At 40.3% G+C, this 22,169-nt stretch overlaps 1 protein-coding gene across 3 annotated transcripts in view; it reads right to left on the bottom strand.

Annotated features, from left to right (window-relative positions):
- DMD (dystrophin) overlaps nucleotides 1–22,169 on the bottom strand; it is a 736,567-nt gene that overhangs the window by 206,883 nt on the left and 507,515 nt on the right. For all 3 annotated transcript variants that reach the window (XM_033849482.2, XM_073799481.1, XM_073799480.1), the window contains one exon: nucleotides 6,174–6,234. In XM_033849482.2, the coding sequence (XP_033705373.2) occupies nucleotides 6,174–6,234 (61 nt within the window). The remainder of the gene's footprint in view (nucleotides 1–6,173; nucleotides 6,235–22,169) is intronic.

Here is a 22,169-nt window from a genome sequence, read left to right as displayed (position 1 = left end):
ATCTGGTGTTCTTTACAATAAGAGCCCGCCTCATTCTCAGAAGATGTTTCCACTGCAAACTAGCCAACAGAGATATTTAGCACGTTGATTTGCCGTTAAAGCTGAGACATAGCTAACTACTGCTTCCTCTCTATATAAATATAGGTACAGAAATAGTAGTCAATAATTCAGAGGAACAAATAAACTAATCTAAAACTTGAATCAGAACAACTCCTGGCGCAAAAAACAGGGAGCTGGAGCAAGAATGAGGGCAAGATATGCTTTAAACATGGGAGGGATTTGGAATCTGAAAAACTGTCCAGAAAGTAGAAATAGAGGCAATACGGTATGGAGGGAGGTGGTGTCAAAACTCAGATGCTGGGACTTCCCTGGTGGCGCATCTGCCTGCCAAGGCAGGGGACACAGGTGCGAGCCCTGGTCCAGGAAGACCCCACATGCCGCGGAGCAACTAAGCCCATGTGCCACAACTACTGAGCCTGCGCTCTAGAGCCCGTGAGCCACAACTACTGAACCCACGTGCCACAACTACTGAAGCCCGAGCACCTAGAGCCCATGCTCCGCAACAAGAGAAGCCACCGCAATGAGAAGCCCCCACTCACCACAACTAGAGAAAGCCCACACACAGCAACGAAGACCCAATGCAGTCAAAAACAAACAAACAAACCAACAAAAAACTCAGATGCTACTGGAGTTAGAGAGCAAGCGTACTCAAACTCAGAGCAAGATTCATCACTTTAACCATGAACAGACCAACAGGATACAAGAAGACACAAACACCAAAAGGTAAGTGTAGGTGGATAGCCATAATTTCAGGCAGAGAGTCAAACGCTTGTACCAGGAGAGCCAGAGGGATGGTAGTCATAAGAATATGGGAGAGTCAGAAGTCCAACCAGCAATTTTGGCAGCAGACACAGCAATAGTAATAAGAAATGTTGACTAAAGCGACAGTCAGCTTCAGCGAGGGAGGTTTTATCATGTACCTCATTTTGCTAAGCACAAACTACCAGAAAGTTGCGAGCAACTCAAAACTACCAGAAAGTTGCGAGCAACTCAGATATAACAGGTGGCTGTAGAAACATGTCTGGGATTGAGAATGGAGAGAAGGGTAGATCAAGGTCACTAGATAGCTACAGCAATGTGTACAACAATCAAAATAACCAGCAGGAAAAGACAGACACTTCTTTAGACATGAGTTGTTTCTTTTTTTTTTTTTTTTTTTTTTTTTTTTTTTTTGCGGTACGCAGGCCTCTCACTGATGTGGCCTCTCCCGTTGTGGAGCACAGGCTCCGGACGCTCAGGCTCAGCGGCCATGGCTCACGGGCTTATCCGCTCCGCGGCATGTGGGCTCTTCCCGGACCGGGGCACGAACCCGTGTCCCCTGCATCGGCAGGCGGGCTCTCAACCACTGCGCCACCAGGGAAACCCCATGAGTTGTTTCTTGAGCATTGCATGTAAAAAAGAGCTGAAGAGTTGGCATGTTCCCCAGAACCCCATTTTTCACTCTTCTGTGAAGTACTTCAGAAATATTTAGAAAGGCAACCTGATGAAATGCATTGCTGGTGACTGAGTCAGCAGGTTTACTCCCACGTTTCATTAGTGAATGCCTCCCAATATTTAGCAACTGCAGCGTCTTTGAAGGAGGAAAGGACCAGCTTGCCTAAACATCAAATCCTTCCTAAGAGTCAGCTGGCAGAAATATAAGGTCAAACACTTGATCTGGCATTACAGAAAAGTAGCCACAAACCAACCTTCAGCGAGAACTAATATATGTAGAACAGGTTATGACCTCAATTAGTTTCTCCATTTCTGCACCAATGGGAGACAGTGAATAGCATTTACTTTCTTCATGACTGGGTGGAGACTAGAGACGATGCTAACAAATTTAATAACCAATATTTGGGCCATTCCAGTCACGACATCCCAAGGAAGATACAACAGAGCTGGAAAAGATCCAGGGAAAAACAACTAAGATGATCAAGGGGACTGCTTACCTTTCATTCAAGGACAGACTAAAAACCTAAAACGGATTAGAATCTCTCAGACTGGGAAGATGAAAATAAAAAGGAGTTAGTGAGGGGATGTGAGATTAAAGTCGACTCTGGTAAATATAATTGTATTCAGTGAATTTCATAGCACTTAATTGGGGCTGTCCCTTGAGGTTAAAGGATGTAGAGAAACTGAAATATATCTTAAAGAGAAACTGAAATATATCTTTACTTGTTTATAGAGAAATCAGTAAGTTTATAGAACTTATTATTGCTAAGACAAGACTGAAGTGGAGAATGGGAAAAGTTTAAGAAACCATTGGATATACTCAATGCCAATTGATTTAACAGTGCATTACTAAGAAATGGTCACGATGCATCCTAATTTTTTTGAAATGAAAATTACTATTCCTATCTTACCCGATTGGGAGGGTGGGAGGGAGGGAGACCCAAGAGGGAAGAGACATGGGAACCTATGTATATGTATAACTGATTCACTTTTTTATAAAGCAGAAACTAACACACCATTGTAAAGCAATTATACTCCAATAAAGATGTAAAAAAAAAAAAGAAAATTACTAGGTTGACTGACAACACAGCCATTGGTGCCTACATCTGGCACACAGTTCTGGGCTAGCTGCCCTGCTGGTCTGACCAGGGTGCTATTTCTTATGCTTTTATTATGTCATCTATGCAAAAAACATACTGCATGCAAGTTTGGGGTTCCTAAATTCTTTTGACAGTCCAGAACACAGAAGAATGATTTTCTAACTCGTTAAGAAAGTAAGAGAGTCCCAGCTCTTGGCCCCGCTTCGTTTACCCATATGGGAGTATGCAACATAAAAAGGTGAAAGAAATTCTAACAGAATGCAGCAGGTGGTTAAAGGCTATTATACTGAAAATTTCATGAGTTTGACAATAGGCCAAAAGACTACAAAATGGCAGAGAATGGAAAAGGCAGTTGTAACAGGTTGAACATTGTTGGTGATTATTTTTTCAGTGGCAATGAAAGCTGTAATCAAATAACCTGAAAGAGATGCTGGCAGGGGTAGGAAAGCCCCAAGGGAGAGGGAATATGAAGACTGTAACAATGATGTATGCTATGGACTAATAAACTAGACAAACATGTAGTTTGAAGTTTCTTAGCATCATATGAAAAGCTGATGTCACGATGCAGGCATAAACACTATCTGATTTGCAATCTAGAGCAGAAGACGTTGTTAATGACTTACAACCTCAAGGATGAATGCACGACTCAACAACTAACTGGAACTGTGCTACTGGTGTAGAAACCTCTTGTTATTTAGATGATCAGTTTATCTAAGCATTAAAAAGGAAACATTATAAAGCATTAAAAAATATCCAGAGAAAACACTTGCCTTTGCAGCTGGAAATGTGTGGTTAATAACTCTTGAATGGCAGTCAGGACAAATAAGAAAGAGGACGAATGGGGACTGGTTGAAATAACGTCATTATCAACTTATTATTGTTATTTGTGGATCAATAAGGCATCTCAAGTTACGAATGGCATCTGCAAGTGCACGAAGTCCACTGGACCTTGTACATCAAAGTCATTTAGTATAAACAGAATATTTTAGACAATAGTAATGTGTAATAATAAATCACAAAGGACATTAATAATCTGTTTAATGAAAATGTAAATTTCTTGAACATGCGTTCTCCCTATATTATGGCTTAACATTTTAGGGGTATATTTGAGAAACTGTACAATCTCTAATTTCAATTAGATTATAATCGTACAGAGAACTGATCTCTGTAAAGTTTCAGGGACATCTTTGAGAAATTAGGTAACCCCTCATTCCAAGGAACTGATCACTTCAGAGGCTCTTAAGGTCTCCATACTCACCTTTCTACTGATTTTCCTGTCTACTGTTCTCTGTTTCTTACCATTAAACTAGGAAGAATAATAGTCCTAAATTAAACACCAGGATTTAAGCTCTTTAAATGGGTATCTGGAGAAACTGGAGTGGGTTGAGAGGGCATATCTGAAGCTAATTCACAGTGGAAAAATAGAATTCCTATGTTTTTTTTTAAAACTGAGAATTTATATTGTGTTTGATAATGAAAATAAAGAATTTTTAAAATAAAGATAAACTTCTTGAAAAAGAAAGCTGATATCTTAAAGTTTTTGAATTTGGACAAGACCGTGGAATGAGCCACACTCACTGATTCCTACAGCTACAAAGGAACTTAGATATCATCTAGTCCAACTCCTTATTTTATAAATAAGAAACCAAGGTTTGTACAGCTTAAGTGACTTGCCCAAGGCCATACAATCAACTAATCACAGAGCCCCCGAAGTCAAGGTTTCTTATTCCCAGATCTGTGCCCCTACCAAAACTGTCACCATGATCTTGAAGCTGGTGAAAGAGCACTGGACAAACAGGAGGACAAATAGAGAGTCGCTGTTCTCTGATCCCATCAAGGAGCAGTAAGAAACTAGTATACAGGGAGGAATTACAGCTTTTCTGGAATTTGTCTTTTTATTTTTTGGACCAAATTCATTCTCACTGCTTCACACAACTGTACTGGGATCTTTTGTAGTAGGTGTAACATCAGGGAGAAGGTACATATTTAGGCAAAGGACAGTGGGACTAGGGGGGCACTCTAGGAATCCCGTGTGAGACACTTAATGAGCCCTAAACAGGTAATAATTTGGACAATGATGGCTTAAAGATGTCTTGGATTCTCAGGTGATCCTAAAATCTTGGCTACAAAAGGAGTCATTCTTTTAGCTCATAAAGGAATTGGATAAAGTGAGAGTTTTATAAATGGGTTGAAAAAGTAGCAGGTCTCAAACATCTTAGTCAGAAATGGAAATTTGTAATGACGAAGACACTGATATAGAAGATGACTGGGAAGAATCTGAACAAAATGGTTCCACGAAATAGATAGTGGATGTAAAGCAACACGGCGCATGTCCAAATCGATATATTATTTAAGAAAATGGGTGATTTTAAATAGGTATTAAAACATGTACTTTAGAGTGACTAAATAACTATATACAACAAAAATAATAAAATAAAATTAAAAATAAGAAAACTAAAAAGCAGGATCAAAACACTGACGGAGAATTTTTAAAGTTAAGAGATACCTTGTCTGTATCACTGAATAAGACAACCTTTCCTAAAGGATGTATCTCTCCTTGAAGAGCCAAAAAAGTTCCCTCACCCCCATTCTTCTGAGTTAACAAAATTGAGGCATGAAGTCAAATTTCTTGAGAACTGTAGTAATGAAGATCTAGGAATGCACTTATTGCTTTAGAACTGAATTATGAAGAATTGATGGGCAGTGGAAGAGTAAAAACAGACTTGATAAGTGGAGAAACATTTAATATTTTTAGCCAGACTATGGCAGAAGCAAGTTCAAAGACTTAAGTTGGTACTGAAGACTACTTCATGAATCCAATTAATTTAAATTGTTGTTGAGGTGGCCGACAGAAACTTAAATTTAAGCTGGACTCAATTGTACAACCGATGAGAAACTGTTAAGGTATCATAGTAACTCAACATCCTCTCTCCTCTTTCTTCCATGGCGACCCAATGTATCATAATTTGTATTTCATGCAGCATCTTGCAGAAGGTGCTTCTAAGAACCTATATTCCTTTGACTGACAAAAATGACCCCTGAAAACAGTATCATTTTGTTGTTGCTATGTGAAAAATGCTGAGTGCTATGCATCAAGAATGAACACCTCACCTCCACAAATCCAGAACTGCTACTGACTGCCTTTTGGGTACATCAAATATTTATTCACCTAAAACAGTTTGGGTACAGATAGCTGCAGACATCTTCCATCTTTGTCTAAAGAAGAAGTGTGGGAAAACTCCTAAATAAATAAAATCGTTCTTGTAAATATTCATTGCCACTATCCATAATATTATCAGCAGCTTTTCGTTCTATTAGGAAAAATCCACACCACCTCCAATCACAGAACACAGCGTATACGCTGCCTTAAATGGATTTTTCCTAAAGGCTACTCCCTGTAGCATCAGCAAGTTTTCAGTGGTAATTTTAGCATGAGTTACCTATCCAAGCTTCCTCGGGGAAGAAAGAACTAGGTATTGTAGGCCAGGCTACCGTCGAGTTTTAAAAATAAATTCATCTGTGAATATACATGTTAGCCACAATAAATGCTTTTTTAAGAACATGATGCTTTCAACTTACTTGATATAGTAGGGCACTTTGTTTGGTGAGATGGCTCGCTCCCAGGGACCCTGGACAGAAGCTGAAAAAGTGGGGGAAAAAAAGGCAAGAGGTCAAGTTCATGCAAACAAGAAAGACAACATTAATCTCCAGAATTACACTTTTACACTGATATTGGTCTGTTTGTTCAGTTGCCCATGAAGACAGGACTGATTAACCTGCTGTTCTGATCCTAATCTAAGAAAAACTGAACTCATTCAGGCACAAAGATAAATGCAAAGAAAAAAAAAATCCACTGCTAAACCTACAGAGCAGGTAAGAGACTGAAAGAGTAAACTGACGGGTTTTCTCTTATGCGTCTCCATTGGGTACTTTTCTTATAATACTTCCTGTTGCTGTTTCTCAATATCTTTTATTATTTGATTGACTGGGTTTTATTAGTTTAGCAGCTGAAACACCCCTCTGTGATATATTTACATTCTAAGTTATTGAAGCTAAAGTACTCCACTTATCACTCTGATATGCTTGTTTTTCTCTTTATTTGGTTTAAACAGAATCCAGTTTCATTTACCGATTACATGTTTAACTGGTGCCTCAAAAATGTCAGCTGACCAGCGTGATCTTATTAGAAAAGATAACTGAAAGTGAGAGAATGGTACCCGCCACCACAGTGTAATAAAACTTTGGTGATGAGTGATGAATCCTATAGGTGAAATTAAATTTCCCATACTGGGAATTTGTTTCATAAGGACTTTACTGTGTATCAGTCAAATCAGTCATCTTTAAACTGTGTTTTAAATGCTTAAGCTGTAGGGGTTTTTGTCTTTCCCAGAGTTGAAATACTTTGTATATACGGTTTAATATGATGGTGTTTTTTTGTTCCTTTAAGACAAAATAATCATGTTAGTAGACGCTATACCATTTCCTTAACAATAAAATCTTCCTCCTGAACAGCGTTTTAAGAAACTGGAGTTTTTGAGACATAGAATAGCATCAAGAATATAAATATAAGAAGCATTCTTATTATAACACCTAGCAATTTTATGTGTATGTCCCGTCTTTCCTGAATTTTCATCCTGCTTATAATTTGAAACACAGCTGATGTTGACCATTGTTTCCTCCTATGAAAAGCTCCCTTCTAAATTAGTCTCACAGTAAATTCACTCCACAGTGTATTAAGATGCAACAAAACATCAAAGCTAATATATCCTTGACGACACTGCATAATATGAAAGAAAAGCTTCTAATAAAACTTTGCCCACTGCCAGACAATTTAAGGGTAATGAAACTACAGATTCTTTGTTTTATAGAGAGTAATAGAGGGATCGAATCACCCAACCTTCAACCGGACATGCTGCTTTGTACCCTGGCGATATGTCATTTAAAAGATATAGAACGTGAATTTGTATTTAGCTACCTAATTGCACCTTTTCATTTTGGCAGATGGATTTCTAACATGGAGAAAAAAGACGTTTATCTGCTGTTTCGGAGGAGTCCCTTGCCTTCAAACTCTCTCTGTCCTTCTTTTTCTATTCTTGTCTCCTTTGCCTTTGTCATTCTCTGCCCAACTCTCCTCTTGTGTGTTTTTCTTCTCTAGGACACAGCTCTCTAGACCAGATTAGTTCACAGAGTAATAAGAGCTGATTTGAGGACTTAGGCTGAACTCTCTGAACTGCCTGGCAGAGTCTGATGTTATGGAAACCTAAAAACCCAAGCCCTCTGTAGCATGAGACATGGTGGAGAGCCAGAAATCATAGCTCCTGGTTGCTCAGTGGGCCCTCTTCCTAAAATCACGGCATTGCAGAAGGAAGAAGAGAACTACAGAGAGCAGTTGGTCCAGTTCTCATTGGCTGTATTGCCAAGTCTATGAATGTCTAAACTGAGAAACAATGCTTATCCTTTTCTTAAAGGTCACTATGGGCTGAGCCCCACCATCTCTCTCGTTATCCTTCTCCAGTTCTTTATCATTCTAATGGTCCAGAAAGCCTTTCTGATTTGGAGGATGTTGAGTACGTCCTCTGGTAGCAGAAGAGTCTGTTCGTATTTCCTATATTACTTCTAGGCATCTCTCAGAGAGAAGTGGTCTACTGGCTGCCTGGTTGGCCCAGGGGGGTGCTCCGCCTGAGTGAAACAACCTTCAAGCAGAAACTCTAGCAAGAAATAGGAGAAAAGTGATGATGCCGCGCTGAGCTCATGACCAGACCTGTAGGTATCTATACTTGACTTTGCATTGTTAAACATTAAAAGGAAAAAAAAAATTCCCCCCGAAATGCCAGAGAAGTAGTCAGAATATGATTGAACTAAAGAGCTGAATGGATTTAATTTTTAAAATTCCAAAAAATAAGTTCCAGGTCAATATGAAATTTTAAGCTTTTGTAACTGGAGTTCTTGTTAATTTTTATAGAGTATATTAATTGTATATGAAAATTGTTAATATTTTATTTTCTAATATAAAAGCCTTCTGCCTTTATGTGTAGCTATTAAACAGGACCGATAGTGAGATTCAGTGAATTTTTTGTGCTGAAAGATGTTTTTCCCCCTTTGATTCACAGTTTATAAATGCACCTAAGCAACTGCTTTGCAGCCATCATTTGAAGGTCTGAAATTTTACACTAAAAAATGTCCTTGAAGCAATAAAAAAAGAAGAAGAACCACAGCCTTCCCCCAGTCCTCCCCTGCCCCATCACTACCACAGACACACACACTGGAGCTACTTGCTTTAGAAATGACACACAATCGGACGACGGTTCTATGCGACTGGAATCAATGCTCCTTCTCAGGAGATTGTTAAACGGTTGTTGGGCAATTTCGCTTGGGGCTGCCAGATGATTCTGGTCTTGCATATATTCAAAAGTTGATCCAATATATGGTAACTCTCATAAGTGTGTCCCAGAATTATCATTTCATTTCTTGCAGGAATGCCAATGCCAACAACAGCTGTTTCTTATCTCAGTGTACCAGTGGAAGCTTGTCATCCGTCACAAAGCTCGCCTACGCGACAGACGCACATACGTCTCTTATGCCTGATGCGGCCATTTTTAGTAGCTCATCAAAAGCAGATTTACGGGCAAATAGTTTTTATGACACTATGCTGTCCTTTGGTATTTTCTTATACAGATGCTTCTATAACCGCTATATGTAATTCCAATGCAGCTTTGTGATTCAGATTCTCGAGTGTAAAAATCATCCATTATCATATGGCAACAGCACCGTGGGGTACTGTCTGCTAAATTTAAATAGCAAACTACTTACTAGTTTATTTATTCCAAAACCAACCTCTGAATTTCCCCTTGCGTTACAGATGCAGTATGTTATTAACAGCAAGAAAGGATAGCACTTCTCCCTTCAAATGCTTTTCCTCCCTCGAGGTAACAGGATTCAATATTGTGCCCAAGGTATTTTTGAAAATCACAAACACAGGTTCCAGTGTTTAAGGGAAGTTCTTATTTCAACCGCTTTCTAATGCATGATGAACAGAATGGGCCAAGTGACGCACCCTGGTGTTAAGCCATGTTTTAATCGACACAGGGACCTAACCAGAAAATGAAGAAGAATGCTAATATCATTTAAACTGTGTTAAAAGAGCACTCTCTGGAATTCAGACTCTCATACATTCATTAATCTTTCTACTTTTTTAAAAAAAATTAAATTTAATTTTATTTATTTTTTTATACAGCAGGTACTTATTAGTCATCAGTTTTATACCCATCAGTGTATACATGTCAATCCCAATCATGCAATTCATCCCACCACCGCCCCCACCACCCTTCCGCTCTCCCCCCCTCGCTGTCCATACGTTTGTTCTCTACATCTGTGTCTCAATATCTGCCCTACAAACCGGTTCATCAGTACCATTTTTCTAGGTTCCACATGTATGCATTAATATACGATATTTGTTTTTCTCTTTCTGACTTACTTCACTCTGTATGACAGACACTAGGTCCATCCACCTCACTACAAATAACTCAATTTCGTTCCTTTTTATGGCTGAGTAATATTCCATTGTATATATGTACCACATCTTCTTTATCCATTCATCTGTCGATGGGCATTTAGGTTGTTTCCATGACCTGGCTATTGTACATAGTCCTGCAGTGAACATTGGGGTGCATGTGTCTTTTTGAATTATGGTTTCCTCTGAGTATATGCCCAGTAGTGGGATTGCTGGATCTTATGGTAATTCTATTTTTAGTTTTTTAAGAAACCTCCATACTGTTCTCCATAGTGGCTGTATCAATTTACATTCCCACCAACAGTGCAGGAGGGTTCCCTTTCCTCCACACCCTCTCCAGCATTTGTTTGTAGATTTTCTGATGATGCCTGTTCTAACTGGTGTGAGGTGATACCTCATTGTAGTTTTGATTTGCATTTCTCTAATAATTAGTGATGTTGAGCAGCTCTTCATGAGCTTCTTGGCCATCTGTATGTCTTCTTTGGAGAAATGTCTGTTTAGGTCTTCTGCCCATTTTTGGATTGGGTGGTTTGTTTTTTTTAATATTGAGCTGCATGAGCTGTTTATGTATTTCGGGGATTAATCCTTTGTCCGTGGTTTCGTTTGCAAATATTTTCTCCCATTCTGAGGGTTGTCTTTTCGTCTTGTTTATGGTTTCCTTTGCTGTGCTAAAGCTTTTAAGTTTCATTAGGTCTCATTTGTTTATTTTTGTTTTTATTTCCACTACTCTAGGAAGTGGATCAAAACAGATCTTGCTGTGATTTATGTCACAGAGTGTTCTTCCTATGTTTTCCTCTAAGAGTTTTACAGTGTCTGGTCTTACATTTAGGTCTCCAATCCATTTTGAGTTTATTTTTGTGTATGTTGTTAGGGAGTGTTCTAATTTCATTCTTTTATATGTAGCTGTCCAGTTTTCCCAGCACCACTTATTGAAGAGACTGTCTTTTCTCCATTGTATATCCTTGCTTACTTTGTCATACATTAGTTGACCACAGGTGCATGGGTTTATCTCTGGTCTATCTTGTTCCATTGATCTATGTTTCTGTTTTTGTGCCAGTACCATACTGTCTTGATTACTGTAGCTTTGTAGTATAGTGTGAAGTCAAGGAGTCTGATTCCTCCAGCTCTGTTTTTTTTCCCTCTAGACTGCTTTGGCTATTTGGGGTCTTTTGTGTCTCCATACAAATTTTAAGATTTTTTTGTTCTAGTTCCATAAAAAATGCCATTGGTAATTTGATAGGGATTGCATTGAATCTGTAGATTGCTTTGGGTAGTAGAGTCATTTTCACAATATTGATTCTTCCAATCCAAGAACATGATATATCTCTCCATGTGTTGGTCTCATCTTTAATTTCTTTCATCAGTGTCTTAGTTTTCTGCATACAGGTATTTTGTCTCCCTAGCTAGGTTTATTCCTAGGTATTTTATTCTTTTTGTTGCAATGGTAAATGGGAGCGTTTCCTTAATTTCCCTTTCAGATTTTTCATCATTAGTGTATAGGAATGCAAGAGATTTCTGTGCATTAATTTTGTATCCTGCAACTTTACCAAATTCACTGATTAGCTCTAGTAGTTTTCTGGTGGCATCTTTAGGATTCTCTATGTACAGTATCATGTCATCTGCAAACAGTGACAATTTTACTTCTTCTTTTCCAATTTGCATTCCTTTTATTTCTTTTTCTTCTCTGATTGCCATGGCTAGGACTTCCAAAACTATGTTGAATAATAGTGGTGAGACTGGAAATCCTTGTCTCGTTCCTGATCTTAGAGGAAATGGTTTCAGTTTTTTACCATCGAGAATGATGTTTGCTGTGGGTTTGTTGTATATGGCCTTTATTATGTTGACGTAGGCTCCTTCTACGCCCCCTTTCTGGAGAGTTTTTATCATAAATGGGTGTTGAATTTTGTCAAAAGCTTTTTCTGCATCTATTGAGATGATCATATGGTTTTCATTCTTCAATTTGTTAATATGGTTTATCACATTGATTGATTTACGTATATTGAAGAATCCTTGCATCCCTGGGATAAACCCCACTTGATCATGGTGTATGATCCTTTTAATGTCTTGTCGGATTCTGTTTGCCAGTATTTTGTTGAAGATTTCTTCAAATATTTTCTCGGGTCCTTTCTCTCTCTCTTTCTCCTTCTGGGACCCCTATAATGCAAATGTCATTGCATTTAATGTTGTCCCAGAGGTCTCTTAGGCTGTCTTCATTTCTTTTCATTCTTTTTTCTTTAGTCTGTTCTGCAGCAGTGAATTCCACCATTCTGTCTTCCAGGTCACTTATCTGTTCTTCTGCCTCAGTTGTTCTGCTACTGATTCCTTCTACTGTAGTTTTCTTTTCAGTTATTGTAATGTTCGTCTCTGTTTGTTTGTTCTTTACTTCTTCTATGTCTTTGTTAAACATTTCTTGCATCTTCTCGATCTTTGCCTCCATTCTTTTTCTGAGGTCCTGGATCATCTTCACTACCATCATTCTGAATTCTTTTTCTGGAAGGTTGCCTATCTCCACTTCATTTAGTTGTTTTTCTGGGGTTTTCTCTTGTTCCTTCATCTGGTACACAGCCCTCTGCCTTTTCATCTTGTCTATCTTTCTGTGAATGTGGTTTTTGTTCCACAGGCTGCAGGATTGTAGTTCTTCTTGCTTCTGCTGTCTACTTTTCTTATATTTGGTGGATTTGGAGTTTAATAACATACTTGGGTCAAAAGAAAGCGGGGGCAGTTTATAAACATAAATAAAATACAGCATTCACTGGGGACAACAGAGAAACCTCACCTACAGGGTTATGAAAAAGGCACTAGGGAGGATCAACTAGCCACTGGCACTTGGCTCCTCAGAAGTATGCAAATTCCAGGAATGGTTTTATGGACACAGTCTACCAAGATCGACTCTAGAGCAACGTTTCTCGACCTTTTGCCACTATGTGCCCCCTACTCCAGGTATCTTTTTAGACATTTTTGTTCCCGATCACCTTATGCCACAGATATACTGTACAGACATCTGTTTCTGTATTGTATGTATCTGTGCTCTACATATAAAGAGTAAGATTTTTACATCCCCCCACAAAACCAATTTTTGACCCCCTGGGGGCAATATCACTCCCGTTGAGAATTCTTGATCTAGAGGAAGTGATGGAGGGGGTGGGGGAGAAAGGAAAACCCCTTCTGTGCCTGTAACATGACCTCAACTAGCTTATTTGATACTGAATGACCTGTGAGGTGGGTATTATTATTATTTTATTTTGCAGATGATGAGTTAAGATCACATGGAATGATACATCTAACGTCACAAGTCGGTAAGTATTAGATCCTAGCTTTGGTTTATTACTCAAACTTAAGTCAGATGATTCAGGAAATGGAGAAAACAAACCTGTCGCCTGTCTACTCTGTACACTGTGTGTTTCTACTCTGTACACTCACTACACTGTGTGTTTCTTAATGTAATCCTTCCAAACACCCTCCGTGGTCACGCTATTCTATTGCTGCACATAAAGAAACTGATGCTCATAAATGATCAGTAAAGTAGCCCAGCTAGTAAATGCTCACACAGCTAGTAACGAGTGTATCCAGGATTGCCACCAGGTCTCCTCTTCCCTGGTAACAGAATTTCTAACTGCTGGGTACAGCAAGGTTCCCAAGGCTTATGAATGTCAGTTGAGGATATTCAGGTGAGGCTTCTGGGAAAGTTCTTTAAAGGTGGCTGACTAAATTGAAAGGCAGCTTCGCCCTTTTCCCATCCTCTTTCTTCCTGCCTTAGACGTCATGATGTCCAGAGCTATAGTAACCAGGAGAACAGAAGCCATCTTGGTTGCAGTTCCCCAGAAGTAGACAGAGACAAGGATATGAGTGCAATGAGTTTGAGCCATGATTTAGGGAAGCGCTGGTAGAAGAACCGGAAGTGAGACACAGAAGGGAGGAAAGCTGATAAAGTTTGCATTACTGCTTCGGACACCTGGGGCCCAGTGCAGCTGGGGCTTCAGTGTACAACGCACTGAAGAGTTATCCCTCGCACCCCCCAGGGGAACGGGGAACTTATCTACTATTGCTTGAGGGCTATTCCTGGAGTATGTGGAGTCTTTAACTCCCCGGCACTTCTGGCCTTCCCCTCGTGCTGATGAGCAGGTTTTGACGGCCAGAGAAGAAGGCCTTAAAGGCAGAGTCACGGGTATGTGTAGCTGCAAGCCTAGGCTTGGTGAGCCTGGGCATGGTGAATGCAAGAGGGGATATGGGCAGGACTCTGACAACTTATGCTTCAGGACCTATGCACTAAGAATGACTGAGGAAAGATGAGAAATCTGCCTTCCTGACGAATATGCAGTTATCATTCCGGTTTCTCTCTGGATTTCTATGTGAGAAACTTATAAACCCCTACTTTGTGTAAGCCATTGTTATTTGAGTTTTCTGTTACATTCAGGCAAAGCTGCTTCTAACTGAACCACTCTCACCCACTCAAACCATCTGTGGTTGCTCACATCATTCCTGGCTTACATTTTAAATGGCTGAATAGTATTCCATTGATGGAAGTACCATGATTTATTGAAGAAGTTCCCTCTTTGGGAATATTTAGGTTGTTTCCAGTTTTTCACTGGTATGAGTAAGGCTGCAATGAACATCTTTGTAGAGAAACCTTTGCACACATTTTTGTTAATTTTCTTAAGCAAAATTCCTAGAAGTATATTTACTTGATTCAAGGAGAGGAATATTTTAAAGGCATTTTATACAAATGACATTCTTGCCAACAGGAGTCTTTCTTTATTGATCAAGGTGGAAAGAGAAAACTCTACAGTCCACAGGTCAATGGCACTCAGTTGGTATAATTCTCAAGGCACGTTAGATATACTGCATGATACAGTGGACTATCTGAGAATGTGCCTTTCACATCCCCTCCTTCCATGATAGCTTATAAACGTTTTGAGCTCAGAAAGGCATTCAGCACAGTGGCTTTCTATCTCAAATCCCAACCTAGAGTCCTGAGGGGTATCTAGATCACTAAGGGTGTCCAGAACACATATTCAGAAGGACTGTATTTGAGTCCTGACTCCACCGTCATTGCACCATCTGAAGCAAGTTTTGTTTTCTCCCTGAGCCTTATTTTTCTTATATGCAAAATGGGAATAATGATATCTCCCCTACCGAAATGTTATCAGGATAAAATGAGAAAATGGATACAAAATTGCTTTGCAAAATGTTCATCACCATAAAAATCATGTTTGTAATCACATAGTTATGGGATGTTGTCTGAATGATAGTAATCCTGGAATCAAGCTCTCTGCCTCAACTGGGCAGCACTGGTCTTTAACCTTTGGATCCACTCTTAACGACTATTAATGTGCCTCATACAGTATAAAGTGTGGCAGAGAGAAATGCCTTTGAACATTGTCTAACTGCCTAGGCTTCTGGTACTTCTTTCTTCATCTCTGTCTGCTTAGACCAATGCCATCTGCCCAACAGAATCTTCATTCTTAGGTAGACCATTTGTGCACTATTCACCAGCGTGAATGATGAACAGATTAGTTCATATATGATACAATGGGAAATAGAGGGTCATAGAATATTTCATAATCAGAGCTTTCTGATGATGAAAAGATAAGAAGATGGTTCTTGTGGTGCTATACACAGTGGCTTAGAGGTAGGAGAGTGGAGTATGACAGGTAGTTCATAAGGGACTTTGGTGCCCAGTGAAAGAGAAATCATAGATGATTCTATACTTCTAAGACTTAGTAGGCAATTGGGAGTTTCACAGACAGGAAAAATAAACTGGGAGGTGAATTTCAGATAAATTATGTGTTTAGGTTAAAATATTTGTAAGGTGGGCTTTTCACTGAAACTCAGTGAAAGAACAAGACTGTGAGTACTGTAGGTACTGTAAGACTGTAAATATGGTAGCTGAAGCTATAAAAATGGCTGGACTCTTTAAGGAAAGAAGGCTGTTAAGAGAACTGTACTCTGGGGAATGCACCAAAATGGTGGTGGCAATAGAAAAGCTGCAAAGAACTGTTGATGGGAATGTAAACTGATACAGCCACTATGGAGAACAATAGGGAGGTTCCTTAAAAAAACTAAAAATAGAACTACCATATGACCCAACAATCCCACTACTGGGCATATACCCTGAGAAAACCATAATTCAAAAAGAGTCACGTACCACAATGTTCATTGCAGCTCTGTTTACAATAGCCAGGACATGGAAGCAACCTAAGTGTCCATCGACAGATGAATGGATAAAGAAGTTGTGGCACATATATACAATGGAATATTACTCAGCCATAAAGAGAAACTAAATGAGTTATTTGTAGTGAGGTGGATGGACCTAGAGTCTGTCCTACAGAGTGAAGTAAGTCAGAAAGAGAAAAACAAATCCCAAATGCTAACACATATATATGGGATGTAAAAAAAAAAAGTTTCTGACGAACCTAGGGGCTAGACAGGAATAAAGACGCAGACGTAGAGAATGGACTTGAGGACATGGAGAGGGGGAAGGGTAAGCTGGGACAAAGTGAGAGAGTGGCATGGACATATATACACTACCAAATGTAAAATAGCTAGTGGGAAGCAGCCGCATGACACAGGGAGAACAGCTCGGTGCTTTGTGACCACCTAGAGGGGTGGGATAGGGAGGGTGGGAGGGAGATGCAAGAGGGAGGAGATATGGGGATATATGGATACATATAGCTGATTCACTTTGTTATACAGCAGAAACTAATACAACATTGTAAAGCAATTATACTTCAATAAAGATGTTTAAAAAATTAAAATAAAAAAGAGTGGTGAAGGCCAAACCAGATCATACAAGCTGATGGAGCAGGTAGCCAGAGGGGAAGTAGCAGGATTAGGTTCTAACCAAGCATTTGAGAAGCTGTGTATGAAGTGAGGATAACGTAAGTGCAGAGGGGGAGCTTCTGAGGGTTAGTCATGCCTCTCTCCTGTCCTGTAAAGCAGTCCATTTGATTCGTTTCTTTATGCAATTTGTTTAGGGTCTTCTTTATAATAATAAATTACATGAAACTTATTTCTACCTTTTTTTACGTCCCAAGGTCATAATCAAGATTATAATACAGTGTTTCAGTTTTCATGTAGTTATCAATGCCACATGTATATGTATATATGTCATTTTTCCTCACTGCAATTGCTTTCTGTACGATTTCTATTCTCTTTTGATGTGATCCATATAGTTCCTGTAGCAAGAGTAAGTTTTCTGTCATTTAAATGAAAGGCCAAGTTAAATTTAACACTTTCCAAAACATTAAAATAAGAATAGTATTTTATATGTCTATATCGTATATCAAAAGTAAAGATTCAATGAAAACTTTAAGATCACTTACTAAACTTTCAAAGATGGGCAGATTTTCCATAAAGATTTCAACAGCCAAGACAGATGGGCTACATTCCAGAGGGGAAGGTCACAGGAGTGATGAATGAGACCTCTAATGTCTGCCATAGCTGTGAAAATCTTTACGGCTAAGTAAAATTCCTCACGAATAACAACCTGTAAATATTATATGAGCTGTCAGACAGATAACACAGCTCAGAGACCATCGCGTACGGTGGACAGAATATCACACCATGGGATCTGTCATTTAGAATATCAGGCTGCCATTTGATCTGGGAAGTCAAGAGTTCACACTAAACTACTTGGCAAGGTGACTGAGTTGTGGAGATAATCACTATGTCTAATATCCAGCGCTGTTGGCTGCACAGTCCCACAAAGTCTAATAACCAATATTTGGTGACATTACTCGAGAGCAAAGCTCCTTCAAACTGACTCATACAAAACTCCAGGAACCTCACTGTGATTATTAAGACAGTAAGAGGGGCTTCCTTGGTGGCGCAGTGGTTGAGAGTCCACCTGCGGATGCACGGGACACGGGTTCGTGCCCCAGTCCGGGAAGATCCCACATGCCGCAGAGCGGCTGGGCCCATGAGCTATGGCCGCTGAGCCTGCGCGTCCGGAGCCTGTGCTCCGCAACGGGAGTGACTGCAACAGTGAGAGGCCTGCGTACCGCAAAAAAAAAAAAAAAGACAGTAAGAAAAAAAATCAAGCCTCATAAGGCCCAACAGAGGAGGATAGGTGTCTATATAAATCGAGCCATGACTGACTCATGGAATTTCTGAATAATTTCTAACAGAATTGGCTGACTGTATTACGACAGAACTTTCCTCTGGGTAAAGGTGGCTACAGTCTTTAGGCCATCTGGGTTAGCTAGGTTACTAACAAATCAGCGCGACATTGCCAGGTGCGCTTAGTATCTCTCCAGATGTGCTTTTAAAAGACAGCAGGCAGACAACACCATTTGCTGAATGCTCTCTGTGTGAAAGGTATTGTATTAGGCACCAGGGAAATTTCGAGGAAAGTAAAATTTGAAACCTGAGCCAGTAGGGAGCCACTCAGATATTAAAAACCAAATGACTATAGATGGGATGTATATCCATTTAGGAGGCAAGATAACAGTAAGAAAGAGCTAAGAATATGATAGCAATAAAAGCAAGAAGAGGGTGGGAGAGAGTACATTTTGGCCTCAATTCTTTACTCCATTGTAAAAGAATTAAATATCTATACCTTAGTCAGAGCCACAGGGCTGGCACACTGTGCTTCCCAGCCCCTTGTCCTTGGGCTTGACCATATGATTTGCTTTGGCCAATGGGGCTTCAGCGGACATGATATGAACAGAAGCTTGTGCTCTTATGCTCTGGTGAGCTGCCATGAGCGCATGCCCCAGGTGGCCTCTGATCCTTCAGCCTGGGCCTCAAAACCCACCACATTTAGAGACAATCTGAACTGATCCAGCAGCCAACCTGTAGATCAAACCTAGCCCACCTGCAGCCTGAAGCAGAGCTCCCCAGTCAAACTATCTAGATCACCTGAACTATAGTTGACCTGTAGACCCGGAAGTATGACAATAGAAACTTTCCATTCTCATAGAGGAGGGCAAGGGCGAGAGGGCGAGAGAGCAAGGGAGGAAGAAGGGGAGGAGGAGGGAGGGGGAGAGGGTGCGGGAGAGAAGCAAGAACATCAGAGAGATTAAAGATTAGAAAAATAGGGGGCTTCCCTGGTGGCGCAGTGGTTGAGAGTCTGCCTGCCAATGCAGGGGACGCAGGTTCGTGCCCCGGTCCGGGAAGATCCCACATGCCGCGGGGCGGCTGGGCCCGTGAGCCATGGCCGCTGAGCCTGCGCGTCCGGAGCCTGTGCTCTGCAACGGGAGAGGCCACGGCAGTGAGAGGCCGGCGTACCACAAAAAAAAAAAAAGAGTAGAATAGAAAAATATTCGCAAGCCAAGTCTCCTCCAATTGTTACTAGCCACTTCCTCTACTATCGTCCAAAGAGTTAATGGGGATTATCCCCTTTAGTTAGTTAATGGGGATTATCCCCTTTAGTATATGCAGTTGAGACTTGTGGGTTGCCACCCACTAGTCCCTGGAACCCCTTCTCTGAAGCTGATAATCCGTAATGGTTACAAGCGTGAACTTGAATGTGTTATTAAGCTTCTCCCGTCTCAATTTTCTCTTCCGTGAAGTGGAGACAATAATATTCCTTAGTTTACAGGGTTGTTGTGAGGATTAAACAGGTTAACCCATGTGAGATGCTTTCCTCAGTGTTAAGAGCTCAATATTGTTTGTATTCCTATTCCCACCCCTATTATTATTATCATAATTAATGTAGTGAGTTATCAGGATACGTATTCTATTAACTAACTCACTGCCAGTGTGAGGAATCCCAGGGTAACCAGGCAAACGAGAGAGACTCTATGGTCCTAGAGTTAAACAGACTGTTAACCACCAAGTCATGGGCCTAGGAAGCGACTCCGCTAAATAATCCCTCTTCTTCCTTTCCCGGCCGTTTTCTGACTCTTCAAAAAAATTTTAGGCAGTTCTCATAGAGTAATAAAACTTGAAAGAAGACAAACCTTCCTTTGGGCATTCTGACTACAAAAGTCAGCTGTGTTTTATCATTCTATATTAGTATTGCTTAGGAACTCAAAATGAGTAGGTAAGCATTTATAGAAAGAAATAAAACATTTCATTTTCAGTTCTATTTTCAGTTCTGAGTTTTAAATTAAATTTCACATTACCAAACTTACTATCTTCTTTTTTGTTCTATTTAACTTGGTGCAGGTGGTTCATGTTAGGGTGATTATCTGACCTGTTCTAAGACATAAGCCGTGTTGCCCTTTATTTTGCCCTAAGATAGCAAGGGTTCTAGTGAGCTTCTGTGTTGGGCTCCAGGAATAACCAAGGATTTGGTTTCAAAACCTTCCCTCTTCTCCTGACAGCTCTAAGGGATGCATCTGCTCCAGACTGCCTGGGCCAAGTCTTTTGAGTTAGTCTTTCTCTTGATAGCTGGCCTAGGTCAAGTTCTACAACACGAACTCTCACCTTTTACCTTTTGAGACTAAATCCCACTGTCCTTAACTCACATCATAAATGAGCTCATTCCATTCCATTCCATTCCTCTTCTACATTTTCTCCCAGACATTTCCTGCTCAGATTTTCTCTTTCAAGTCAAATTGCCCCCATGTTGACTAATCCTTCAATTATTCTCTCGTCTGCCTATTTCTAGCTCATTAAAACATTAGCACTCTCTAAAATCTATATTTATATTCATTATACATACATAAGAAATCCCTTTTCTGGACAAAAGGGCTATAAGGAGGCTACAGGTGAAATTGGAAAGGGGGATAGTCATCATATCAGAATGGATAAGGAGAAGGGAGAACCTGATTTTCATCACTGAATACATCCTGTGACTCTTGCTAAGTGAAATCAAGGGCCAAGTAATCAGAAACATCCTCTGCCAGATTCCTATCAGATGAAACAGTCTGCACCTTTTTTTTTTTTTTTTTTTTTTTTTTTGCGGTACGCGGGCCTCTCACTGTTGTGGCCTCTCCCGTGGTGGAGCACAGGCTCCGGACGCGCAGGCTCAGCGGCCATGGCTCACGGGCCCAGCCGCTCCGCTGGGCCCGTGAGCCATGTGGGGTCTTCCCGGACCGGGGCACGAACCCCTGTCTACTGCATCGGCAGGCGGACTCTCAATCACTGCGCCACCAGGGAAGGCCCTAGGCTTCTTTATTCTTCTTTATCAAACTGATCATGACCTGATTGCCTTCTCCTATTAAAATTCAAGCTCCATGAGAGAGAGATTTTCTTCTATTTACTACTGTTTCCCCAGTACCTAAAAAGAGTTTGACCTATATTGGTCATTGAATAGACATTTGTTGAGTGACAAAAGGAATCAATTCTTAGCTGGCTGAAAATAAAGTGAAGCTCCTAACTTTTTTAGGACATTAGACTAAAGTTCTTTCCTATCATATTAGAGTGGGAATAATCCTTAGAGTGCGCAGTTATTCATTCAATCAAGGCACATCCTGCATCTATCTGCAAGGTGTTAGATGCATGAAATTAAAAAAAAAAAGAGCATTGCATGTCCTTTACCCTTGTGGCGCTCACAGTCCAACCCGTTTCCTTTTATGATCTATTTTACTGAGTCTCCTTCATTTTAACCCTTGCCTGTCATTGGTATGTATCCTGCTGAGCTTTAGGTGTGGGGCAAGGGGCTGATGTAATTTTATGCTGTCCCGAAAGTCCTTACCCATTAACGGAGCTCATGAGGTCAGACACCTTAAACAATGATCATCACTACATACACTGGACAAAATCATCAACATCGTTATGAAAGCAAGAGTAAATCAAGTTACCCAGTGACTAGAATGAGTCTATTATAATGCTTCTTTTCTCAGATGCTTCTGAATGTCTGTCAGTTACATTGCTCTGTCACAGATTGGGTTCTCCAGGAAGCAGACGCTAAGACAAAGTTCAGAGAGCAGGGTATTTAGTACGTTGTGCCTTTGCGATCGACACCTATGGAAGGGAGAAGGAGGAAGCAGGAATGGCAACAGGGAGAAGTCAAACAAGGATGGGGGCCCAGTGACAGTCTCACTCAACCCCTCAGGGAGCTGCCCGTGGAAGGGGTGTGACCTTAGGCAAGGTAGCTGAGGCCATTCCCGAAGGGACAGACAACTGAAGGTTGTCTCTACATTCAAGGGGACCTACAAGTGCAGAAAAGTAGTCTC

Source organism: Tursiops truncatus, chromosome X (assembly GCF_011762595.2).
Source record: "Tursiops truncatus isolate mTurTru1 chromosome X, mTurTru1.mat.Y, whole genome shotgun sequence".
NCBI classification, from domain to species: domain Eukaryota; kingdom Metazoa; phylum Chordata; class Mammalia; order Artiodactyla; family Delphinidae; genus Tursiops; species Tursiops truncatus.
The sequence above is the reverse complement of the archived record's forward strand: the minus strand, read 5'-3'. Positions and strand labels throughout refer to the sequence as shown.